This window comes from Pollicipes pollicipes, unplaced genomic scaffold (assembly GCF_011947565.3).
Source record: "Pollicipes pollicipes isolate AB1234 unplaced genomic scaffold, Ppol_2.1 Scaffold_1600;HRSCAF=1878_pilon_pilon_pilon, whole genome shotgun sequence".
NCBI lineage: Eukaryota > Metazoa > Arthropoda > Thecostraca > Pollicipedomorpha > Pollicipedidae > Pollicipes > Pollicipes pollicipes.
In genome coordinates, this window is record NW_023595962.1 from 8,563,720 (window position 1) to 8,590,970 (window position 27,251).

Consider the following 27,251-nt stretch of genomic DNA (forward strand, 5'->3'; position numbering starts at 1 on the left):
TCGCAGACCGAGCAGTCCTTCGTCCGTCCTATCAGTGTACGGGTACCGCCGGTGTGTGCTGGGTGTATCATGGAGGGCGGTGTATGTGGGCGTCGCGGCGTATTGGCCAGGTCGTCCGTCCTATCAGGTACGGGTACTACTGCCGAGTGTTGCTGGGTATCGTGGAGGGCGGTGTATGCGGCGTCGCGGCGTGCGTGGCCAGGTCGTTCGTCCTGTCAGTGTACGGGTACTGCCGAGTGTTGCTGGGTATCATGGAGGGCGGTGTATGCGGGCGTCGCGGCGTATGTGGCCAAGTTGTGGGCTTAAGTCTCAACCTCATCTGTCGTAGGAGCTATTGGCGAGCTCTTATCTGTCCGCATGTTGGACTCTGTTACTCATCACTGCCGCTTTTCACGAAGCTTTGTTTTCCTAAAGTTTGAGAGCATTGGCATGTTTTAGAGAACTTTGTTAAATTGGCGCTGCAGGTAGCCCGGCCTATTATGCCACTCCGAACGTGCTCTCAGTCAAAGCAACGTCTGCGACCAAAAAGTATTTGGTCTTTCTTGTATTTATTCGCATCGGGGCGAAACTTATTGGGACACAAATAAAAACGTTAGCTCACACTTCGCACCGTAAATCTTCGCGAGCGCGACATTATCGTTACCGCGTGGAGCAGCTGCGTGGCGCGACGCACGTCCCTTTCCCCCACCACCGTTGTGAAGTGGCTGACGCTCAATGTTCACTTTCGTTTGGCGCGCACGGCTGGCGCATGGCCGGCGCGTGCACGTCCGATGCGTCCGCGGCGTGCGGCGCGTGACGAGGGCGGCCGGAGGCAGACGTTCGCGCAGGGTGTCGCGCTTAGTGTTGATAATGGCGGATGGGGAGCGGGCACGCAGGCCATAACCAGAGTTGCCATCAGGAAGGAGGGGCAATGCCAATTTTCCTCCGAACCCTCGCGACTTTGGATCGAAATTTGCGCAGTCGCCGAGTAGCTAGTGAAGCGTCTGTTTGCGATACGTCCAGACGGCCGCTCGGCCCCTATCCGCAGTCCCTTCTGTGCTGCAGACGCGCCCGAGCTGTTGTATTTGGGGAGCACCGGAGTGTGACGTCACGGCCCCAGTACCCAACTGGCGAGTCGCATCCTCGCGGCCTCCTTTTTCTTCTGTGAGGGTGCCTCTCGCCCGCATTTACCGCGGTAGGGGCCGCCCGGCGCCAGCTGGTCTCGGAAGGTGCAAAACTTTCCGGAAAGGCGCTTGGCTTGGTTTCTTTCGCCTATTGGCGCATTCTGCCAGGGGCAGGCACGACCGCATTGTGGGCCTAACAATAGCAGTTCTTTGTGAAATCCTTTGATCCGCCGCTCTGATAACGAACCGACCTGACGTGAAATGGCACGCTCGCATCTGCCGTTTGCCAATCTTCAGTTGTCTGAACCCGGACATCTTAAAATGCCAATGTTTCAATAACATCTAATATAGCGCCGCCGGAATCCGGCTCATGGCGATCACGCGAGGGCTCAGGGAATTGGAGGATATAAGAGATTACCCCATTTCGCTCGCTCGGACCCGGTCGACTGCCCCGAGATGGCACAAGCCGCACATGAGCTGTTGCCGAGCATTGCTACAATCCCCCCACCCCCGTTGGCGTGCTGGACGTTGTCTCGCTTCGTGACGTACAGCCCATGTCCAGTCTCACCGCGCGACATGAGCCAACCTGTGACGCCTTTGTCGCGCGTTAGCACGGGCGTTTGCATGTGCTGGGGTGCAGGTTCATCCGCTCGCTCCGCCGCGCCGTAATGCTGGGTCATGAGTGTTACTTTCTCGTTCCCAGTACACCACCGCATAGCGTCGCAAGCATAGCATCGTAGCATAGCATAGTACACCACCGCATATAATCCGGAGAGCATGGCCTGTTTGTCGGGGGGGGGGGGGGGGAAGGGATGATGGCCTTTTAGTAGGTATATCATCAACATTTGTGAGCCTCCGTCCCGTCCGTCAATTGCATTTGCTTTGAGCCATTTAATACAGTGTGCACGTGTATTTTTATGACGGAAGTAATCAGTTAAGGATCACAAGAAATCGTAAGTGGGCCGGCGTGGAAAAAAGCGCCGAGGGTCTGTTAATACGGTCACGCAGTGTCTAACTGACCTCACCGATCCCTTTACTGGTGTAGTGGTCAGCGTTTGGACTGCGGATGTCGATTAGGATTGCAGATTTTACTGGGATTGCAGGAATGCGGCCGCCCGGTCGCGCGGCCCACTGCGAGCGCGTTGGCGACGTTAAGAATCGATTTTCCCGAGCAAGCGCAACGGCAAGCTTCATCGAGACGGGGCGGGGGCGACGCGTTGTGTTGAGACAAACCGGCTGCGCTGGAAGCGGCGCATCTCGCGCTGTCCGCATCCAGCGGCGTCAATACGCGGTCGGACGCAGTGGCCAACTGCTGCCAGCATGCACCATTTGTCAGCAGTGTTTTTGTGCTCCTGTGCCAGCCCCGTGCACCAGCTCTTGTCCGATGGCCTCGTGTAGTTGTGATCTCGGTGCGCGCTGTGCTGCTGTTCTGTGCACAGAAAAAACGTGTTGTCAGTGGACGCCGATGATTGCTGTCGATGGCCGAACGCGTGTCTATTATGTCGACGGCCATGTTCATAGCATGGGTTATGCTACACCGTTGTGTGTGGTGTTTAGGGTGAGTGTGTGACGTAAGTCTCTCAGCTCTTGGCTAGGATGTGTTCGAGCCTGATTGGCACGGGATGCCCCCGGCTGTTGAGAAGCGGGGTACCACCTTGTAAGGTGTGTGATGTGGTACGTTGGTGGCTTATCGTGGCAAACTGGAGCATTACTTTCCCCAAATTCGTGACTAGGTTTGGCCTTCTTGCCGATTTAGCTGCATTTCATGCGTGTTTTTGTTCATGTGCTGTTGTACTACCGCCCCGTTTGTAGTTGTTTTGTCCGTCGTTTTCAGGTCCTGCTCTCGTGCCGTGACGTTGATTCGTCACCATGTCCGTTCATGTGTTGACATATCTAGTTGAATTATGGACGTTTGCCGGCGTTCTTCTATACACATCCATCTTTCCTGCTTTGTTTTCGCACCTGCCGCTGCTTCTTCGACACCTTCTCTGTGGTGGCCTGTCGTGCTGGTGTTCACCACTCCAGAGCGTCACATCTCACTCGCGACCGCCTGTGGGCCAGTCTAGTCGCAGTCTCGAAGAAACTCTGTACCCTCAGGCGATCGGGGCGTCGCTGACCTGTTGGCCTTGACTGACGTTGTTCTCCCTTGCGCTGAAGGGGTCAAGTGTTAGACCCACAGGCCCGTCACTCTAAACGGTGACCCCCTGCGCTGTCGGGCAATCGCATCGTCGTGGACTGCGCCGACATTGCTGACCTGATGACCCCCGCCGTTTGCTGACCAGTGCCCTGCTGTCCGCAGAGGGTCAGGCGTAGGTCTGACCCCTGCCGTTCGCTGACCAATGCCCCGCTGTCCGCAGAGGGTCAGGCGTAGGTCTGACCCCTGCCGTTTGCTGACCAATGCCCCGCTGTCCGCAGAGGGTCAGGTGGAGGTCTCCAAGGATGGGCGCAGCCTCAGTCAGATGGGACCGGGCAAGGTGTTTGGCGAGCTGGCCATCCTCTACAACTGCCAGCGCACGGCCACCATCAAAGGTCAGGTCACAGCAGGTTGCGGGTCAAAGGAAGGGTCAAATTCACACCTTGTCGGCGGGCCCGCGCTCGGTGCTGGTGGAGGCGGAGTGGATCATGCAATCAGCGAAGTTTCGTGAACGTGAACTGGCCGTTGGCGAAATCGACTGGGTTGGATTCGCTTCTAAGAATGAGGCGCTGCTGCTCCCGAGTTCGAGTCACAGACGAGACAAAATTGCCAGTGGCGACGTTCGACTCGGTGCAGGCGTCATCCCAAGGAACTGCGAGTCGGAATCGGAGTTGATTTCTCTGAATGGCGGGCAAACACAGGTGCTGGCGATCGGGACGTCTGGTTCCGAATCTCGCGCGCCGCGCACTTTTGAGAATTTCATAACGCTGACACCAACGGTCTCTGGCAGCACTCTTTCTAGCGGTTCCCTCGATGCATCGATCATCAGTGGTGAACAGCATCCCACCACCAGTCTCCCGACATCTGCTAACTCTCCCTCCTCCCCCCCCCCCCTTCCCCGTCTGCCATCCTTTCCCATGGCCCTCTGTTTTTCTTTGAGCGATCCTTTTAAAGCTCTTGGCGCTTTGCCGAACCGGACCATTTTCAGGCTGGACCCGCCGTTGTCTGGTTAGTGTCCCGATGCGTCCGGCCTCAGTGGCGGCGACAGCTCGCAGCCCCAAATCGGGTTCCACTGTTCACAATTCGAGGCCCCGGGTCTGAACAGCCGTTCGCCTCCGGCGAATCTCAGGTGGTGCTGAGGAAGTTCTCCGAGACGACAGTCACGGCGGTGTCAAGATTATGCAGCTGCGTATCGTCGGGATGGTGGCTGGGTTTTGTCGCGCGTTTTATGCGACGTAATCGTGCTGAAAATGGTTAATGATGACTCACCGAACATGAGAGGCACGGACGTAGTATTTGGGTTGGTTGTTTTCGCTGAAACTTCGTGGCTAAAGCAAGGTCGTCCTCACGCAGGTGATGTGGGGTGACCTTTCTTGGACGTTTTGCTCAGGGCTGCGTATGGCGTTTCTAAAATCGGATGTAGCCGCTCATGGGTATTCTGCGCGCATCGAGCGAGCTATATCCAGCGTTGCATTATTCAACGGGGAGCCATTTCTCATCGTTTGGAACCGGGACGATCAGCTCGTGCGTGTGACACCAACTTCTGCAGCGTCGCTAAAAATGTCTTAAAATTTGGAGCGTGCCAAGTCCGGAATTAATGTCTGGCCAGTCTCTTAAAGCGATGAAATGTAGGGAAGTGGAATAACATCGATGCTCTGCGTTTTGTGGGACCTGATGTCGCATAACCTGTACTAAAAATAGTGTATCATGGGCACAACTGCTGTAATAGTCTCAGTGCGACGTCGTCCGTAGTCATGCGCATCACGAGACCAACCACATTTTGTATCAAGCCGTTGAAATTATATATAGCATGCCGTTGAAAAGGAGAATCGCGTGCGTTTCACCACAACTCCCATTTTCCTCCGAAGCGCTGTGTTACGCTCTCTCTTGCGTCGGGCGGTACTTTTATTTAGGGACCGGGAAAAGATTTAGAGACTGGGGATCGGCAATGGAGGGGACGTTTTATCTTGTGTTATGAAGATAAATGGGAAGTGCTCGTCGTATTCCGTCGCATGCTATTGGAGTCTTCCATTGCGAGGAAGCCGTACCAGCCCCAGCCCGCCCGGCATGTGGGCGGGCCCAGGGAAACTGGGGCAACCCTAATACTGCCCTGACCTGGGGAGCCCTAACACTGCCCCGCAACCCTTTTCGGCTTCGTCGCCTTTGCCGCATTGCGACCATTTTTTCTGTTACGAAATTGTTCGTCCCCTGTACATTACCGTTTCGTTCTCGTTTGCGCGTCCGAGAGGACCGTGACCCGCGGACCCGTGATCTCCAGACCCGGACAGCCGTGACATCCCCAGGTGATTTTGACATCCGGATACGAAGGATGTGATACATTAGGACGTTTTGACGTCGTAGATTTGCGCCGTATTCAGCTGCTGGGCTTATAGGGCGTCGCCTGCCTCTCACCCTGGCAGGAAGGGCGGGTACCGCGGGGAATCGAATCCGGCACCTCTGAGTTCCCAGGCGCGCAGGCTAAGCGCCGCACTATGGGCGATCTTACTCGTTGAGTACTGTTAAGGGCGATCCGAGGCGTTTGGCAGAATGTGGCTTATTCCGGAGCGGAGTGCACGAGCTGGGCATAAGCTAGAAACATCGGCTGTAGTCTCTACAATCGTATAAATGCATGCTCCGTTCATATTGTGAGCTACTTCCCCTCACCCTCCACGAGCTTCTACATGGTAGAGTAAACAATGTTTACAGTGATAAAGTTCACGCCCTCTCAAATTGTCTAGGGCTGAAAACCCCATTTTATTAACGTATCGGACGCGCGAGATTTCTTGCATGCCGGCATGGTCGCATAGGTGCAGATCACATGTTTTCAATCTAACACACCCATACGTATGTACTTTTATCCTTAAACCGCCGGCGTTTTTCACGTTTCACACCTAAATGCATGCAAAAAAATAATAACGCGGGGACGGCACGCACCTCCGATACCACCGTTCCCATGAATACGCCACTGCTCCCACACGTGCCAGGTGTCCGGGGGCGCCTCATTTGTAACACCACGCCGGGCCGGTAATCCATCAGACGAACAGCTGACGAAGACGAACAGCTGATCACACACAACCCGCTGACTGGCCCCGACGCGATCAGCGGCAGCTCTGGCCAGTGGCGAGGCCAGGCGATGCTCTTGGGGAGGGCAGTGGGAACGGGTGCTCGCTGATGGCTGTCCCTCTTGGATCCAGGAGGGAATTGATAATAAGTAAGACCGGCGTTTTGAAGAGACACTTGTGTTCGGTTCCGTTGTCGGGCGGGACAACTGTGTGACCTCTCGAGCCCCTGGACGTGGCGCCTGGCGCCGTCAGAGGCGGCCGGCGTCGTCGTCCCGTCACTGCCGCCCGTTTATGGGGCCCTGCAGACGCCGCCTGCCGCTGCTCTCGCGTTCCTACGCTCTGTCCGGCCATGACGCAGGCTCCGCGGCGATCGCGTTGCGACTGCCGGCGAGCTTTCCAAACATCCCCGCGCCGCGGCGCTGCTGGCGTTGACGGGCCATCTCCTGGAGAGGCGGGTCTGATGCATTGCGTGGGCTTTTTGCAGACTTAAGCGGATGATAATGGTTATGACACGCGGCGTTTAGCTGTGATCGACGAGTTAACGGGTCTTTAGAGGCTGAGAGCTTTCGTGGATAGGACAGTGATGGATTGAGCATTGAAGCGCCCAGCTTTGCACGCGGGAATGCCAGAAGAAAACTCGACGCCGAAAAAACCGTCGGATGAATGATGATGCGAGCGTCAGGTTGTCAAGCTGAAATGGCGCTGTTGCTGGGCGGATCAGCACAACGGCCGTATGTTCTGCTTTGAGAATGTCCTCATGACATGGGGTGGGAACGGACGCGTTCCGTTTTCACCGAACAGACGTATCAGGCGGGAGAAACAGAAGTAAGAAACCAAAAGACTGGCTCGTAGTTTTTCCGAGGCTTCGGAGTGATCTTCGTTTTAACTTTAAATGGCCGTTGTAATGGGGCGGCAACTGTAGTTATGTTTGCAGATTCTTCTGATGTATGGCTGTGTATGTACAAAATTGGTTTGCGTGGAAGAGTTCATTTTGCATGCCTTTGAAGCATTTGCTCGAGTTGCGCCGTCCAGCGCAAGCTTACAAGGGCAAAACGACCTGCTGTCATCTGTAATGCGTGTGCGTAACCTTTTCTTTCAAGTATTCCATGCAATTTGTCCAGCTTAGCGTGTGCGTGAAAGGCTCAATATTGTTTTCGCTACCTGTAATCTTACCTGTAATCTTACTGTAATCTTACTTGTAATCCTGTAATCTTACTTTTTGTAACTCGTCACATGGTCCCAACAGTGCCTTGTGTGTGTGTGTGTGTGATCTGATGTTGACCTGTGATCTGTGACACGGCGGTGACCTCTGAACCCTGACCTCCTCTGACCTTGACCCAATGTCGACAGCCGCCACGGACTGCAAGCTGTTCGCCATCGAGCGGCAATGCTTCCAGACGATCATGATGAGGACGGGGCTGCAGAAGCAGGCCGAATACACCGCTTTCCTCAAGAGGTGAGGAGGAGTGAGGACTTCGGAGGGGTGCCGGTAGCGTGGTGGTTACCGCGCCTGCGTTGGCTGTGCGGAGGACGAGCGGTTCGGCGTCTACTGGGAGATCTGTAAGCCGAGGCATCGCGGGCTCGAATCCCGCCTCGGGAACTTTTCCGGTCCACTTTGCGGCAGGCTGGCGTCTTTGGCTGTTGCGCATTAGGATTGACTCAGAGGCGAAGGGGATGAGGTCATGAAATGGATGTCTGACAATGCACCGCGTCCTAAGGGGAGGTGGTATATCGTAGCGAAAAAGATCCACTATGGTATTTTCCCCTCGCTGTTGCTTTAACATGTCTGCAAACTCTTGGGTTTACTCCTACCTGCCTCTGACGTCCCCAATCTTTAGCAATGGCTATCACGCTCAAGATCTGTGCTGTTGGATTTTTGCCTATAATGGGTGTAGTTACGTCAGGTGTCAGAACATCAGTGCAAAATGGGCAGGCTCGTGCAATTGACCAGTGCTGAGGCATTCGCCTCCAGCGGGCTGGAGCATGGGCTTATATAAAAACGGGAATTAAGCAACTCTGTGGCCGCGTCGTCCAACTCCGGTGCACAGGCAAGCGCTTGAAATCAAGATCGAACGCGATTGATCACACAGGTCTTGCTTTGAATGCCAACCCGTGGCTCCCAACTCACAGCTTACTCGGATCTCCGTCCACCGCTCCACCATCACGGCGGCCGGTCAGCCCCGCCGCTTGATCTGTTCTCTCGGGCTTCGGCGCGGCTAAACCAATCGGCTCAAGCTGGGGCAACATCAGCTGAAGCTGAGGCAACATCGGCCAAAGCTGGGGCAGCATCGGCTAAAGCTGGGGTAACATCGGCTTAAAGTGGGGTAACATCGGCTAAAGCTGGAGCAACATCAGCTAAAGCTGGGGCAACATCGGCCAAGGCTGGGGCAGCAACAGCTAAAGCTGGGGCAACATCGGCCAAAGCTGGAGCAACATCAGCTGAAGCTGAGGCAACATCGGCGAAAGCTGGGGCAGCATCAGCTAAAGATGGGGCAACATCATCTAAAGCTGAGGCAACATCACCTGAAGCTGGGACAGCATCGGCCAAAGCTGAGGCAACATAGGCCAAGGCTGGGACAGCAGCAGCTAAAGCTGGGGCAGCATCGGTTAAAGCTGGGGCGACATCATTTAAGGCTGGGGCAACATCGACTAAGGCTGGGGCAGCATCAGCTAAAGCTCGAGTAGCATCGGCTAAAGCTGAGGTAACACCAGCTGAATCTGATGCAACATCGGCTAAAGTTGGGGTAACATCGGCTAAAGCTCGGGTAACATCGGCTAAAGCTGAAGCAACATCAGCTAAAGCTGGGGCAACATCGTTGACTTGTTGCCCCAGCCGACTCAGCCTGTCGGCCGATCCATAGGCAGCGTCGGCGACTGGCCCCCGCGGCCGAGGACCCACGCTTGCGGTGCGGCAGCAGCGGAGGCGACTTAGGGGGCAATGCCCGTCTAGCCGACACCGACCGCCGGCCTGCCACACCGGTCGGGTTTCCCCATGGAGCCCCGGGGAAGCAGGGGACGGCGATTGCCTAGCAGGTACCGCGTGCGAGCAAGCGGGTCAGGCATGGTGAACCATGGTGAACAAACAACGTAATAGCGTGGTCGATGGTGATTATGCGCATAAAGGTGAGCAGCTGCCGCCGTCGTGTTTCCTGCTGACCGCCGGCGGCCGTGTCCGCTGTGAACCCTCATGCCATCTAGTGAGCGTGTGATGAACCACCCCACCGGCGGAGTCTGCTCACGCCGGTTCGGTTTCCAGCGCTGAGACGATTGAAGGAAGTGGTCCGCATGTGTATATTGTTTAACGGAAATCGCCATCGTGAATTCATTCTGTGCAGTTCACCGCCCTGCCCTTCTGAAGGCCTAAACTTCTCTAGTTTCTGGGCTGCACGCCCGCGGAAATGTGTAACTATTTCGCGGGTTTATTTATTTCCAGGTTACCCAGGCATCCATGACGCCATAATAACACCATTCAAATCTTGCCGTTCTTTTGGCCGTGGGTGATCAAGGCCAAGGAAAATCTGATTATCGAGTCGTTTATAACTGGCGTTTATGAGCGCGATTTTCACATATAACGACCGTCAATTGGCTCTCAATGAGCATTGTGCACGGCATGATGATGTAATTAGGCAATAACGTATTGAGGAATTTGTTTACCAGACACATAGATTATTTTGTCTAGAGCAGTCTTTTCCACTTAAAAGCATACTTCTAGTCATAAGTGAGCTTATTTCATCACATGTGATGCTTGCTTCAATATCTTAAAATTTAGAGCATTCCATTTGATATGGTCAGTTCAGCTTTGGAACGAAATGTTCATGTGGCTGAATATTGTTATTCCTTTTTACGCTGGAACTGTCAGGGTCACCCTAACGGCACCAGCCCTCCTGGCAGAGGAGACGGACTGGAACTGTCAGGGCCACCCTAACTGAAACGGTCACCCCAACTAGAACGGTCACCCTAACGGCAGCAGCCCTCCTGGCAGAGGAGACGGGCTGGAACTGTCAGGGCCACCCTAACTGAAACGGTCACCCTAACTAGAACGGTCACCCCAACTAGACCTGTCACCCCAACGGCAGCAGCCCTCCTGGCAGAGGAGACGGGCTGGAACTGTCAGGGTCACCCTAGCTAGAACGGTCACCCCAACTAGAACGGTCACCCCAACGGTAGCAGCCCTCCTGGCAGAGAGGACGAGCTGGACCAATCAGTGAGATATTGGGGGAATATGGACAGGGTAATGTTCCCCGCTCTTCCTGTCATTTACTTTTGACTTCTGAACATCGCTGATTTATGTAGGGCCGGTCACGGAATACAAGTATACCACTCACGGAATCGCGGCTGGAATCCAATAGTTGTTTGATATCTTCGTTTAATTAGTGCCTTCTGGTTTATTGAAGGTTGGTTATATCCAGCATACAAAATCATAATGCCTTGGGAGGTGATCCATCTCCCTGCACTGACCCAGATATGTTGCTGAAGGCAGCTGCGTGTCTCAATACATAGCGTTGACGTTCCGCTTCAGTTCTCAGTGCCATCGCTCAGCGAGACTTGAACTCAGAGCGGGATGTACCTGCCACGAAAACAAAGTGTTCTCTCTCTGAGAAACACTCAGGCACACGCCCAACAATCTTAATAAATATGGGAACATTGTGTGTTTTGCCGAACTTTTTGGCCGTTGGGTGGAACTTCCCACGAGACTTTTTGGCCCCTTGTCGAACCATCCACCTCACCACAAGCCGTGACTCGCAGTTGCTTCTTTATGTCTCACGCGAATGATGCATTTTCTGGCCTATCTTCAAGGGCTGGTGGACACACGTCATTACGCCCTTTTATCGAGCGCCACCCACTGTATCGGCCTCATTAGCATTGAGGGGTCAACCTGGTATATATGCAGCACCAGCAACCACCATCTTTGCCGTCGGGTCTGATGAGCACATCACACTGACGTGACAAGCAGCCCATCGGGCAGAGCCAGACCGGAACATAACGCGGCGCGGGTCACCGTCGCCAGTGCACCAGACGCGGCGAGCTTCCGCTGATTCCCCGTCAATGCCGACAGCCCGCGGCACAGCCGCGGGGCGCGGAGATTGCGGCGCCAGTGGCGTAGCAAGCTCCACAACTTTGGGGGGTCGTCGGCCTACGGCTGCCGCAACTAAATATCACTATTTTCGGCGCAGTTTGAGCTCTGCAGTCGGCGCGCCCGATAACCGCAAGTAATAAGAACAAAGTGGGTACTGACAGTATCCAGTGAAACAACCAGGTAGAACAGCATCCGGTAGAATCAGAAAAAAAACATCCGGTAATCAGGAAACGTTTCTCGATTCACGTCGCACTGTGCAGCGTGCTCAAACAGCGTACATACAGCACACTACCGCTAACTCTCCGAAGTTCTGAGAAGCCGACATTAGTTTGGAAAAATTCGGAGTTCCCACTCCGGGGTCCTAGGAATCTGCCCCCTTTTCCCTTCGTCTTCCTCCGCCGCTGCGCGCGCCTCCCCATAAAGCGGCATCCAAACCTGACATCGTGTCGCGACGGGATCGGCGCGCGCCGTCCGACTTCGTTAGCGCTCCCGCCGGCGGAGCGTCGCCGAGCCCAGGACGGACCCTGCGGCGGCGCCGATCACGCGCAACGCAATTGGTCGCCGCTGTCGGTGGCGACGGCCGAGGATGTGATGTCCTCCCCGCTGGGAAATGTCACGGGCGTCACGGGGCCCGGGGCCCGGGGCCCGGGGCGGGGGGAGGGGGAGGAGGGGGGGGGGAGTGGAGAAGGGGCTGAGGTAGGCGGCAGCTTCCTGGGAGCTGGGAGGCTCTTGACGGCATGGGGCTTTCTCGTCGTTGCTGGTTTGAAGTGGGCGGGTGCGTAATAGAAATTGAGCTGGCAACTGTGGCTACCAGCCAGAGATGTTGATCGCGGTGGAAACGAAAAGCAAACGTTAGTGATGATTTCTCCTTTATGCATATCATTTGAAAGGCCAGTTATGCTGTGACGGCGGGTAGTTTTTTAATTTTTTCTTCAAGCTACTTGATGAACTCTAAACGATAGTCTCTCTTGGCGCTGGAATGCAAAAATGCAAGTCTCGTATCAAACTCAAAGTTCGGTGGAAGACGCTACGCGTTCCTGCTGTGGGATTCCACCGAATAGCCGTGCATTATGCAAAGGCGCCGGCACCAAACTGTGCAATCCTGACATGCCAGAGTGAAGAGCTGTTTTTCCGGACATGCCGATCACGCCATTCTCTTCTGTCCATTCGATCAGATTCAGTCGTGGGAACCGTGGCTCTCCGCGGTTTAAGCGGAATGTAGTTAAGTGCGCTAGCTTGTGACTAACAGTTTGTACCAAGGGTTACTGCGCAAAAGTATGAAAGCATTCGAGAAATTTGCGTGTATGGCCGTGCTCGATTTTTTTCCGATGTAGTGCGATGTTGCGTTGAGTATGGCACGTTGCCTGTGCAAAAAAACAAAACATTACAGCCTGACAGCATTGTCTTTCTTACTGCTGGCTAGCATCCCAAGCTTGTGCGCAGCGCTTCTGGAATTTTTTTAAAAATATTTTAACGCTGAACAAAAAAAAAACTGCGAAAATGCCTGCTAGTTGGCCCAGCATGGCTCGATCGGAGTCAGCTGACTGCCCAGTTGTCCCAACCGTTCATTTACCTACCGTTAGTCATGGCTGACGTCATCCCATGTACCGCCCCTCTCTTGGCCTTGCCCCACGCACAGCCCACTCGTGACCACTCCGTCACCTCCCTCGGCACCTACCTGGTCACCTCTCCCGTCGCTTGCCTTGTCGCTTCCCTCGCCACGTACCCTGCCACTTGCCGGGCTGCTTCCCCTCTCCATCAGGTCCCGAGAGCCGCCCCGGCTGGGCGCCGACGCCCGGGCGGGGGGGCCGGCGGCGTTTTTCGTCGCGGCTTCCCTGTCAGGTCGGGGCAGGGTCCGAGTATATGCGTCGATGCCAGAGGAGTGTCCCTCGCGTGGTTAGGAGGCGGCAGCGCTGCTGGGTGGAGCCGATCTGAAGACAAGATAGGCTGATCTGGTGATAGGAGGGGCCGATCTAACGATCTGAAGGCGTGGTAGGCTGAGCTAGGGACTTGAGAGGTTGATCTAACGGTTTAATAGGCTGATCTAACGATTTGATAGGCTGATCTAGCGATTTGACAGCGGTAAGCTGGTCGGGTGGGAAGTGTGTTGTAGGCTTTTTGTGGTGCGACGTCTGCGTTTGAACAGTGAGTGAAGGTGGCTTTACTGTTTTCGGTGAGTTCACCGGCGCCACAGTGGCCTCCCAGAGCCGTGAACTTATATGTTGGACGAGAACGGAGCGCGGGTAGTTGTTGGCGCTTGGTATGATCTAATTGAATAACGGACAAATTTGGTTCATATCCTTTCCTCCAACGGCCGGTTTGAAATGCCCAGCCTTGTAGGCGATAGCTTATGGTACCGCTGGGGGCTGGGCTCAAATATAGTCGTCATTAAAATGTAGATTCCACATAGCTCCATGCTAAATGCCAAGTAGTGTGTAATCTGGCGCAGCGACGCTGCCAATGCAAAATGCAACAGCGGAAAATGCAGCATTTAATTGTTCCAAACTCGAAAGAACTTCACGTGTTTGCGCTGGATTGCAACCGCTGTCGGGATGTTTTGTGAGTTTTGCATGCCTGTGATGCAACAATACTAAGGGACATGCGCTACCATAATGTCCCAAACAAGGGAAGTCTTCCATCATTGGGGAAGGGACGGGACGCGTCTTGCCGGCTCAGAAACATTTCAATCCTTTCCTCTCCGTGCACCGCCATGCAATTTAACATCAGCCTAATGTTAGATGATGTCCGACTCGGGTCGGGGCATCCATAGCCTGCATATTCCATAACGCTGGATAGTGTAAGAACCTGTGCATAGTGAAAGCGCACCTCGAGTCCAGGCAAAGTTCGCCAGATGTAAGGTACGCTGGAGTCTCGTTCATTTCTGATGTACCCTCCGTGTTCAGGGAATTCCGAAATCGTGTTACGGGACGGCCTACAGCCGAATCCCGGGAGGCATTAACCTTATTGTTGTCCGAGCATAAAAGCCTCCTACTCAGAGAGCTAAATACAGAGCTACTTAACTACTAAGCTACTAGAGCTACTAGAGCTACTTAGGAAGTCAGGATTCCGCAGTACAAGGTGCAAGCGGTCTAAGCACTTCAATTTATAAAATGGTGGATGATAAGAGAGAGTACAATGCTCCGGCAGTATACAATGTTGCAACAAACAACGCAGTGACCGCAGCATAAAAGCCAGTGACGTCCTTGCTGTACATTGAGGCATTCAGTACCGAACTCGATTGGGCATTGCCGAGCATTAGCGCACGGGGGAGCCTGCCGTGTGGAGTCTGGTTACATTGCCAATGAAGATGTTTCACTGCATTCGCAATGTAACCGCCGTGATTGGGGAAGGCCTTGCCTCTGGAAACGTTCGGAGATAACCAGTCGTATAAGCCAGGAATATGGATTGCATGCGAAAAATGGCGCATTTCACGATGCGCCACTGAAACGCGTGGGTTGCAGCTTGAAAAGGGGCTTCACGTTGATATCCACTTTCGAGAAAAAGCTGATCATGGCTTGGACCAAAACGATTTGCGTTTGGGAATGGGTCTCGCGGCGGCAGATGTTACCCGCGTTTTTCTTCTTCTTTTTGTGTGCCTTTTTCTTGGCGGATGCGAGCGCCGTCATTACGCCTGGCTGGAAACAGAGCCGGTGTGAGCTCCCAACTAGCGTGGCACGTCACGGACGTCCACGGCCAGCACCTGATGTCAGCTCCTGTGTTACAGCGTGCCGAGCTTCCAGAACTTGCCGGAGGAGACGGTCATCAAGCTGGCAGACGTGCTGGAGGAGGTGAGGATGATCCTCCTGTCTTTGGACGATTCTGGGATTCCAGCGTGGCTTTCTGTAGCGTTGCGGTAGCTGCTGCGCAACAATTGCCACATATCTGGCAGTGTTTGAAACATTGCGAGACGACGCAGTGGCGCATTGCGCGCCATTGACAACGCGATATGTCATGTGCACTTTGGACTTGCGCAACCTCGAGTCGCTGTGGTGCTGGCAGGCTGCGGTCACCACGCCTAGAGCGAGTTGGTAGCCCAAGAGCCGGGCCTAGATGAAGAAAGGTTCCTTTTTGTCGATCTTTCATGTGACGAACGCCCCCTTCCCCCTGCCTCTGTCATGGGTTATGCGCTCATGCTGGTGCGCGGCGCAGTCGGCTGAGTTTTGACATCGGACTGCTCCGATAGGCGGATTCAGTTCTTGGTAATTTTTTACGTCGTCTCAGATTCCTTTTCGGCTTTGGCTATAGCAGGTGCCATGCTGTTAACATGCTCGCGTCAGCTGTGTTCCGGCCTGGGGCCGTCACATCATACAGGGGCATTAGCACTGGGGGTCAGCGTAGGAAAAATTAGGAAAAAATAAAAAAATCGTAGGAAAAATCACCCCATTGTTGCGGCGCTTGAGTGAATAAAGGCAGCTTAGGTACCGTGCGAACAAAGAGGACTACACGCACAGGAAGTTGTAATACCTCCTGATATTGACAACACGCGTCTTTCTTGGCGTGCAGTCAGAGGGTCCTTGCGTTGCAGCGTGCGTGCAAGGCACCGTTTGCAGGACGGGTTTCAATGGAGGCTGCTGCGACGGTGGTATGCCATCACGTGCCGCAGTGTGACTTTTTCCCAGCGCTGTGACGAACGGCGGCCCAAAGCCAGGCTGCACGAGTGGCGTTTTGCAGATCTTTGCGTCGGGTGGTGACGGCAATGTGCGTTTAGAGGGGATAGTGTGCAGCTGGTGTAAGGCTAAGGTTAGGGTAACCCTTCGGCTGAAAGAGAATCGTTGTATTTCTTATAGCCTTAAATGATGCACAACGTGAATTGCCGTTTAGGTTTCAGTGGATGTTTGGCGAGTTCCTGCCGCCCGTATAACGTTTTCAGTGCTCAATATCCGCCGCATTTGAATATTAGCTGATATCCTCGGGTCTTGAAAGGCTGATTGGTCAGATCTTCTCTGCTGACGTGGATCTGTCGGTGTTCTGAGGCTGTTTTAGCCATGGCTGACGCCACGGGCCTCTGATTTCAGACGTACTACAGCCAGGGTGACTACATCATCCGACAGGGCGCCAGAGGCGACACCTTCTACATCATCAGCAGGGGCAGGGTAAGCCGGCGCAGGCAGTCTGACGTCTGCATGACGTCAGTGTGCCGTCACGATGACGTCAGTGTGACGTCGCGATGACATCACAGTGGGTGGAGTGACGGTGATGTGACCCTCGGGTGAAGTGGAATTCTCTTAATGACGTCGGTATGGCGGCATTGTGACTTCAGGACATCAGGATGACGTCATAAGCGCTCAGGGTGATGTCATAGTCGTGTCAGGGTGACGCCATAGAAATGTCAGGGTGGCGTTCCAAATGGAGGGGCGCTCGTAACAACGCTCGCGACTGGGATGGATCCGCAGCAGAACGGTACAAACTTGGTACCATAGTAGCGTTGCTGAATCGTCAGCGTGACAACACTAGAAAGCATAGCTGTGCGTTACGCTTTTCGGTAAAAAGACGCACAGGTTTCCTTTTTAAGATTTCCGTTACCGCTGCCCTTGTATTCTTTCTCCTTGATCCCGTTCATGCTGGGAGGTGCTGCTTGATGCATTGGGAGTTGGGTTGTCAATGCTTATGCCTACCATATTTTTACGGTTTTAACATTTTTTAAAAACAAATTTTTCCAGCGCATTTTACGCAAAAATTATTATGGACCAAAGCGAGTGGAGACACTCTAGTTGAGAACGAAGAATATCACGCTCTTCACCTTGAGTCCGATAAGCTTTTCAGCTTTTTTGTTTTTAGTTTTAGCAACGACCTTCTTGTTTGGGTTCAGGATGTGGGGTCTTCACTGTCGATCCTGTCGCACGTGATATTCAGGGATCTTCGTTGCCGACGCCGTCGCACGCGCGCTGAGCAGTCGGAGTTGTCTCCCTGGCTTTGATTCGATAGCGGACCCTGGTGCGTCGTGTAATACGACGATAATGCACTTTGTGGGGCACGTGTCGGTGACAGCTCCCCATCTACCACGTGATTCGATGGTGTCTCGTGGTGGGGGCGCCGAGCTCTACTTATTTTCACCGAGGGTGCAAGTGAATGAGATGAGGGAATCCGAAGTGACAATCGATTCAGTGGATGAGAATTTGGAGAATCCAACTTGATAAGTGGCGTTAAAGCAGTGTGCGCCTGGAGTGTGCCTCGTACAGTTTTCGTGTGCGTCGTGTGGTGGCTAGCTCGTTAAAAAACCAGTTCGATGATGTTGGCCGTCGTTTATTAGAAGCGGGGAAGTTGGGGAGCCCGAATTGCAGCATCATTACCTACTTAATTTGCCGATCTGAACTCGATTCTGAGGCTGAATCATCCGAATGGTTTGATCTTGACATTCCAATCTGCATTTCTGACTACAGTGACACGGTCAATCGATAGCCCGACCTGAATTCACTGGGCGTGTCCTGGCGGCGGGAGCAGAGTGTTCTAATCTGAATGACCTGGCCCACCCCGTCTGCGCGGCCTGGCCTGACTGACCTGACCTCGGCTGCTTCTCCGCAGGTGAACGTGACCATGCGTTCGCCAGACTCGATGGAGGAGAAGCTGATCCGCACCCTCGGAAAGGGTGACTTCTTCGGCGAGAAGGCTCTGCAGGGGTAAGCCGTGCAGAACGCCGCCCCTCCCCCCCCCCCCCCCCGACCTGGCCTCTGCTACCACCCGCCCATAGGATGGACGCTGTTGCAGCCCCTGGATGATGAACGGGAAGACGCTGTTTGACAGGGCCTTTAAATCGTGAACGGAAAGACGTCGTCTGACAGCTCTCTCAGATCGCGAACGGAATAAAACACTGTTAAAGCATTGGAACCGCGAATGGGAAGCGACGCTGGCTTGTGGTAGAAGCAGAGGCTGGGCTGTGGTCGATGCACACATCACACACACACGCACACACGCACACACTTACTGGCGAGGTGCAATGGAAGAGACGCGCCCGTGCTGCGCAGACGTGCTGTGCTGACATGCTGTGCAGACGTGTTGTGCCGCTATGCTGTGCTGATGTGCTTCGTTGACGTGCTGTGCTGACGTGCTGTGCTGCCGTGCTGTACTGACTTGCTGTGCTGACGTGCTGTTCTGACGTGCTGTTCTGACGTGCTCTACTGACGTGCTGTGCAGACGTGTTGTGCAGACGTGTTGTGCCGCCGTGCTGTGCTGCCGTGCTGTGCTGACGTGCTATGCAGACGTGGTGTGCTGCCGTGCCCTGCTGACGTGCTGTGTTAGCGTGCTGTGCTGCCTTGCTTTGCTGACGTGCTGTACTGACGTGCTGTGCTGACGTGCCGTGCCACCGTGCTGTGCTGTATATATATATATATATATATATATATATATATATATATATATATATATATATATATATATATATGTATATATATAATACTTGACGTGTTGTGCTGACGTGCTGTGTCACCGTGCTGTGTTGTACTGACGTGTTGTGCAACTTAAATGTGTCTGTAGTGATAGTCTTATTCCTGGAAATAAGGCTATAGTAAATAAGTAACATTCCATTCCTCGGAAAAAAAAACCAAGGAGAATGGAGACAACTTGGTGTGGTAAATAGATAAGTTGGTAAATAAATGGGTCGGTGAATAAATAGATTTCCTGGTTTTTCCCCGAGGAATAAGACATTTACTACTGTCTTATCCATGTGAATAACATTCCTTGCAAACGCACTTGAAAAGTTACGTAATTTTAAATGTGTCTGGATGCACAGTTACAGTCGTGCATCCTCTTTTCACGTCGCAGAACAATATTTGCCGGCATTTCTTCAGTTCATCGAGTGGAATATTTTTATGTTGTTTTTGCGACAGTGGCATAGTCTTGCTTTGGTTCAGTGTAACGATCTTCATATGTGTTTGTGGCATCCGGGTGTTTGCACACTTATGTCGGGCTGTCAGCTCAGCCGGAGGGGCTTGAGGAACGCTGGTGTAAGGTGGATATAGTTCAGATCCACGTTATATCCATTAATCCCCGCGTGCCACGTACTTTGCCCCCCCCCCCCTTTAGCTGGAACTTTGATGGCTGCATATTGTATGCCTTTATACAGATACATGTACATATATATTTATCTGTTAGATATATAGATATACGTATATCTGTAAATATGTATGAAATATGTGTGTGTTTGTGTCTGTGTGGGTGTGTTTGTATGTATGAAATATGTGTGGGTGTGTAAATATGCATGGAATATGTGTGTGTTTGTGTCTGTGTGTGTGCACACACGCGTGTGCGTGTGAGAGTGTGTGTACGTGTGTGTGTGCTTGAATCGTGTTTCCTGTGTATACCTTTAATGGATCTCTGACTGCTGCTACGGGTGTCCTTTTTAACATGTCTCACCTGAAAGGTCTGAACCTTACCCACTCGACACTAGGAACAGCCATCTTACGTCGGAGAATGTCTTAGACGTCATTACGTACCTACAGACATGTCATATGATGACGTCACGCAGCGTGACCCACCAACCAGCGCGTGGCCACTGAAGCGCTCACGCGTCTGGGATACATCGTCGACCCGGCCCGGCCCGCGTGGCAGTCGGCTTTGTTTTGGCGTCGCTCCGGGGCCTCATTGGCGTAGCGGAAATGCTCCCGGCGGCACGGGCTCCGGCTAATTTTGCTTGCCGGCTAATCTCGCAAATATTCACGCGGCGTCGTCGGGCGCGCCGAGGCGGAGGAGGCGCGCGAGAGCTGGCGTGCCGACCTGCGGCGGCCGGTCGATGACTGAAGTGCTGTTGGCGCTTTATTTGCCGGCGTTCGTGACCGGGGTCCGGGTGGATGCGGCGGCGGTGGCGGTATACTCTGGCCCTTCGTCTCTGGCATGGCGTTTGGTCTGTCGGCCGACCGGCTCGAGTTCGGGAGTTACACACAGCAAAGCGCGCTCAGAATTTCGAACGTAGGCCCTTGAAAATCGCGCTGCATGTCAATGTTTTCCATGGACCGTGATGCAGTCTTGCGGACTGAGCTGAGCTCGGGGTCATGCGGGTACGTGGCCTGACGGTACAACAAGGCTCTGTGACATGCACCGTATGCCATCAGGTGGGAAGCCTGACCCGTTTCAAGGCCGCATCAGTAGCGACAGGGGACGGAGCGGGGGCCCGACCCAGCAGTAGCTTGTGCTCGGGTCGTATAAATATCCAAATGCAGGTCATGGAAAGTTTATGTGCTCGCTGTCGGATTTGTAGCTTACTTTTCCAACTGCGTGTTTTATAAATCTTTGTCTGCATTGTCATTGGTTATAAACTTAAATTGTCTCTAAAAGCGACAGCGTAAGGGATTTGACATCGACAGGTGTCAGCGTAAAAGCCAGCATGTATGGCCAACTACAGGCAGGCCGTTCAATCAGATCAGAGTAGTGCCAGCCTTAGAAATACCAAGATTCCAACATACCAAAATATCAAAATATCAAATACTTAATACCAAAATACCAAAATACCAAATACTTAATACCAAAATATCAAAATAGCAAATACAAAATATCAAAATATCACAATACCAGATACTAACTACCAAATACCAAATATCAAGTGCCAAAACAGTAGGCAAATAGGACGTCAGCTTTTAGAGTAAAACTTGTCGAGCAGGGTTATGTCGAGCAGAGCCAGAACTTCTAACGCATTTGAGTAGAACACGTGCTAATTATCCATCGCGTCACTGAAACTGAGCTGGGACATGCATTTTGCCATCGCAGGAACCAATTTGTTGTGAAGTAAACCCAAGACTCCGTTACCAATTAAGGTTACTGGTTTGATTCGCGAACGTCCAATGTCATCTAACCAGATGGAGCGTTTTCTTATGTAAGAAAGTTAGCTGCGAAGGAAAAGTTATGCTGCAGCCCTTTCAGGCTTAGATATTCGCGCGTAATTTTTACATTACACGCCATAAACGCACGCCGTGCAAAAACTCCACGTCACGAGCGTGGTGTGGGCGTGACGCGTGACGCGTGAGCGTGGCAACTATTCTCCACCTGTTCCATTTATCCTCGCTGGCGCATGCTTCTATCTCACCGACCACCACTGCAATTGAACATGCCCGTCTCAACGATAACGCGCCAAGCGTAAAGCGAAATGTCTCGCCGCTTGACTTGACCCGACCTGAGCGACCTTGACTTGACCCGACCTAAAGCGACCTGACCTGACCCGACCTCGGCTGGCAGCGAGGACATCCGGACGGCCAACATCGTGGCCGACGACCCGGACGGCGTCGCCTGCCTCGTCATCGACCACGATACCTTCGACCAGCTCATCAGCCGGCTGGAGGAGGTGAAGAACCGATACGTCGACGAGACGCAGCTGCGCAAACAGTGAGTTGGGCGCCTCTCCGCGCCCTCGCCGACCCAGCGGTGGGTCATGCCAGTATGCTGTTAATCAGTCAATACTGTGCCAATGTAGATGTATATATATATATATATATATATATATATATATATATATATATATATATATGTATGTATGTATATATATATATATATATATATATATATATATATATGTATATGTATGTATATATATATATGTATAGATATGTATATATACATACATATGCATAACTAAAAGTGGATGTGCATTGGTAAGCATATGCATATATATATATGTATATATATATATATATATATATATATATATATATATATATATATATATATAAAAGTGGATGTGCATTGGTAAGCATATGCATATATATATATATATATATATATATATATATATATATATATATATATGTATGTATACATATGGTCTCCATTTGGTGGTCTCGATCTTTTGATGCACAGATGACGACGGTGTGCAGCAGGCCAGGGTAGGCGAAAACATGTAGTTGTTTTTATCGCTGCTGTGGTATGGTGAAAAAGGATAGTTTCATGGAGGCATATTAGTGAGGATACCAATGATACATGACAATCGGAATAGTTGTCTTTCTTGAGTCCAACGAGATCTTCCAGTAGCGGCGCTAAGTGCGAAGAGTTGCAAACTGAAGAATTTCCACGTTAACGAGCACAGGCATCCAAGTAGTGGTCGTAGTCGTAATTTACGGGGGGAGGGGGAGGGGCCTTAGCTGGCTCGTATCAAGTGATAAGCGCCTTGTTCCTCCGGGCGTGTTTGCATTCCTACTGGCATGAAGCTCATGGCATCTCCACTTTTGTTTCGCTAGTCATTGCGCCATTGTGTGCTGCGTTATAGTTGCGTTATATTAGTCGTTAGTCAGAGTCATAGTTGGGTTCAAAGCTCTGGGTTTCTACATGGCATTTCCCCTCGCGACGGGAATAATGCGACGTTGATGTCTTCCATGGCACAGCATGGTGCTTGGAACCTGGGTATGCTTCAGGCTTAAAGGCTATCTCATGGCTTGAGTTCATCAGGTTCGACCCGTTAGTCGCGCTTCACAATTCACGCCGTTCCCGTCCTGTCTCTTAAGCGCGCTTGCGTCTGGATGCTTATCGTTTTTGCTCGTTTCTTCTGATGTCATTCGCTTAGCGTTTTTGTGTAACTGCGCGGCGTCACGCTAAGAGACGTCAGCCTTATTCTGTATGGTTTTGTGGTTATTTCCAATGGTTTTGTGATTATTTCCTCGAGCCCTCGGCTCGGTTTGGCTCATGCGTTTGATTTGGGCTCCCGTCAGCTTTTTGTTCTTGAGTGGAAGTCAAAGGTACGGACCAACGTATGTGTATGTTATGTGGCATCTTGTGCGGTGTGTCTTGTGTTTTTTCCGTTGTATTCTATGTGGCATGTGTTGTGCTCTTTTCCCAATTAGCTCGCACGTTTTGTAGAGCTGCGTGTGGACTTCACGGAACTCCAGTGGCTGTGCCGTGGCGTTGTGCTGTTGTGACGTGTCGCTGGTTTCACAGCCCCACGTAGCTATGGTCGACGGTAAAAAGGGATGTCTCAGAACATAAAATTGGCTCTGATGACGCGTTTAGTCGCGCCTTCGAGACTGCCTCGGCCGTTGGTGCAGAGGCACGCTGTGTGCAGTGTTTTTGCACGATGCGCCACTCGCTGCGCCGGCTGTGCGTAGCTGTATAGCTGGGTACTCGCCAGTGTATGCATGCACGCTGTCAAGCGCGTTCGAACTTTCATGGGAACGAGCGACCGGGTCATGCCCTCCGCCCGGCGTCGCTCGACGAGCACCGCACTGTTGGGGCGGTGCCGTGACGTGCTGACAGTGGTACGTCTGCCTGTCTGTCCGTCTGTCTGTTTGGCTGGCTGGCTGGCTGGCTGGCTGGCTGGCTGGCTGGCTGGCTGGCTGGCTGGCTGGCTGGCTGGCTGGTTGGTTGGTTGGTTGGTTGGCTGGCTGGCTGGCTGGCTGGCTGGCTGGCTGGCTGGCTGGCTGGCTGTCTGTCTGTCTGTCTGTCTGTCTGTCTGTCTGTCTGTCTGTCTGTCTGTCTGTCTGTCTGTCTGTCTGTCTGTCTGTCTGTCTGTCTGTCTGTCTGTCTGTCTGCATGTCTAGATAAATGCCAGTCTGTCGTAAAACTCACGGCCTCTTGAGAAAACTGTCGCTGGGTGTTGGCCGCAGTTGCTGTGGCGGGAATGTTAGTCGCGGTGGTTTGTACAACGCGCGCGCGTGGTTTTGTATTGCCCAATCTCTCACGGCCATAGTCGTAGCGATTCGCATTCCAAACCACCTTTTAAAAGAACGACATTAACAGATTCCACCCACCGATTGCTGCCGTCGCTTTCGATCATGGCCGGGCGGTGATCATGGTCATGATCATGGTCATAATCATGATCATGATCATGATCACGATCATGATCGCGCCCGTAGCTCGTCCGGGTCCCGTTCGCTCCAGTCCCGCGCGCCTCGCGCCACGTGTCTGGTGTGGTCGCGCCGCGCCGTGCCCGGGCCGGAGCTGCGCCGTCGCCATCACGCTCCCCATCGGGCGGCGTTGCCAGGCAGAATGCGTCCGTTCACAGGTTTCAGTTACGCACTGCTGCCCTCCTGTGGTTGGGGAGCTACGCCCTGGTGACCTCCTGTCGTGGGGCGGGTGGCAGTGCCGATATTGAGCTTCTTGTGCGAAGCGAGCTGGATTTATTGTCGTATTCTGTCGACACAGGTAGTCCCCTGTGGTATATGGCACACGTGTGGCCTTGTCTGCGTGTATGTGGCACACGTGTGGCCTTGTCTGCGTGGCACACGTGTGGCCTTGTCTGTGGCAATGTCCGCGGCGTCACATTCCTGGATCTCGCCGTCGTCAGTGCGGTGCGATACGCGGTGGCTGGAATGCCCGCCGTCCGTGCTGCCGTTGTAAGCCCGGCGTCTGTTGCTGGCGGACCCTGTGATGCCTTGTGTTGTGACCCCACTGCGACCTGTGCGACCCCTGCACCCGCGGAACCACCTGCGGTCTTTGTGACCCCCCCCCCCTCCCCATCCACCCTCTCCTGTCATGCCTTTGGCCCTTACGAGCGTCGTGTCTCTCGAAGCGGACAATCGACGGTGACGGCGACCGGTGCGACCCTCGTGACCTGTCCGCCGTGACCCCTGTGACGTCACCTCCGCTGACGCCGGCGCCTGCGGCAGGATCAACCACGAGTTTGCCGACGTGAAGCTCTCCGACCTGGCCGTGATCGCCACGCTGGGCGTCGGAGGCTTCGGCCGCGTGGAGCTGGTGCAGATGGTGGCGGATAAGTCGCGTTCCTTCGCGCTAAAGCAGATGAAGAAGGCCCAGGTAAGCACGGGGAAGATCCTGCCAATGCAGATGGTGGAGGGTGAGTCGCGCTCCTTCGCGCTAAAGCAGATGAAGAAGCCCCAGGTGAGCACGTGGGAGAGCCTGCCGATGCAGGTGGTGGAGGGTGAGTCGCGCTCCTTCGTGCTCAAGCAGATGAAGAAGGCCCAGGTGAGCACGGGGGAGAGCCTGCCGGTGCAGGTGGTGGAGGGTGAGTCGCGCTCCTTCGCACTCAGGCAGATGAAGAAGACTCAGGTGAGCGCAGGGTAGAGCCTGCTGGTGGTGGGGTTCCGCTCCTTCGCCGTGAAGGAGGGGAAGGAGACGCCTGTAAAACGACGACGACATGGATGCGCAGATGGGGCCTTGTGCCCAACTTGTCCCGCACCATGTCGTGTCGCGTCATGTCAAAACATCTTTCGCCGTCAAATTAAATTCACGTTAGCGTTCTGTGACCGATGCCAATGCATATTATGACGATGATGCATTCTTGTCTTACTATACTTCAACGCCGCGAACGTTGTGGTACTCTGTGCGCAGCAAATTTAGCATGGAAACTAATAAATAGTCACCATATTGTCTAGCAAACTGGAGGTAAAGGTATGGAGACTAGATGATGCAGCGACTTTGTTTAAATCTCAACAAATACATTTGGCGGGGAGGCGAAATATGTCCCGTCTTCAAAACGATGCCACTCGTTGCGGGGTGAACATCGCCTGCCACTTCCGCAGATCGTGGAGACTCGCCAACAGCAGCACATCATGTCAGAGAAGGAGATCATGGAGGAGGCCAACTGCGACTTCATCGTCAAGCTGTTCAAGACGTTCAAGGACCGCAAGTACCTCTACATGCTGATGGAGTCGTGCATGGGAGGAGAGCTCTGGACAATACTGAGGTAGGCACCCGACATTTTTTCTTTGTGTGGACCGCTTTAGTGTAGGGAAGAAAGGCAAAACTTGGAGAACATAGGATGTACGGTATTAAGGAGCAGCGCAAGTATGAGGTTATCACTAATATCAGTTTTGGAAAGAGGCCATTTGGGCGCCATATGGCCAGGGTATTCGGCTCGCTCTAAAAACCCAATTCTTCGACATCGGAGGGTGGGCACTTTGATGATGGGTACATTAGTGGGTACATTGATGGGTACACTTTGATGATGGGTGCATTGCGCAACATCAGTCTCGGAATGTACCCATAATCAGACTTCGAAAATTTGTACGTAAAACCAGTTCGTGCTGGTATGTGCGTCGCAAGTCGTGGGCTATCATTCCTGGCGGAGATGTAGAGTTTGTAGTAGCGTACTCGTCATCGACGATGGCAACGGTGAACGACATTTCCCGAACGAACAATGGGTGCCTTGACGATATATTCATTGACTTTGACGACATAGTCCCGAATGAACAAAGAATGTAAAACCGTGATCCGATGAGCCCAGGAGGGCCCAAAAGTATGCAATATACAGTAATGACGCGGCACGTATCGAGCGCCGTTTTTATCAGCGCCCTGCACGCACACATTAAGGCCTCCGCCTTGGCATAGATGTCGCCACATGTACTCACTAACTATGTAGATGAAGCGCGTCACACAAATGACAGTCCTGGGCCATTGTGTTTTTGCTGCTAACGTTTTCATTAGCGTTGATTAGCTGGGATGCGTTTCAAGCTTTAGTGCTAGAGGATGTCGCAAACTGATAATGTTCTCGGCATCTCAGCATTGAAGAAGCAGTACAGCTGTTGGGTCAAACATCTGGGAAGCTCAAGGCTGCCTTTGCATGATGAATCAAAGCAAAACGCCATCTGGATGTCAATTCTAAGTGTTAATATAACACCTAGTATATAACGCACTCTAAGCGTTATCCCATCTTATGCACTATAAGGCCCTAGCACTTCAAGTTCCTCTTGAAACATGACAGGCGCGTCATTTGTGCGGCTCACCTATATTGAAGCCAAGCATCCAATCCAGGCATCGAACAAGCATCAAGCAACCAACAAATGCGTTAGAACAACCTAACTCGAAGAAACGCGCCATATTTTTCAAGCGCGAATGTAAACTTTCCTGGGACTGCATTCAACGCGCGCGCATACGCACGCAGATGCGCACGCACACACATTCACACGCACACCCACACGCGTACGCACACACAGGCAAGTGCGCATTGACCTTCGATACAGACGACCGGTGTCAACATGAGTCTGTGTGCTGAGTTAAGCGCCATC

The 27,251-nt window shown here is 52.9% G+C and overlaps 1 protein-coding gene across 1 annotated transcript in view; it reads left to right on the top strand.

Annotated features, from left to right (window-relative positions):
- Positions 1-3,518: 3,518 nt before the first annotated feature.
- Positions 3,519-27,251, top strand: part of LOC119101854 (cGMP-dependent protein kinase, isozyme 2 forms cD5/T2) — a gene marked incomplete at its 5' end in the record, with an annotated part of 28,453 nt that continues 4,720 nt past the window's right edge. The window contains 8 exon segments of the mRNA XM_037225289.1: positions 3,519-3,632; positions 7,650-7,755; positions 15,101-15,164; positions 16,392-16,469; positions 17,899-17,993; positions 21,538-21,684; positions 24,894-25,041; positions 25,767-25,930. Coding sequence (XP_037081184.1) covers positions 3,563-3,632; positions 7,650-7,755; positions 15,101-15,164; positions 16,392-16,469; positions 17,899-17,993; positions 21,538-21,684; positions 24,894-25,041; positions 25,767-25,930 — 872 coding nt within the window.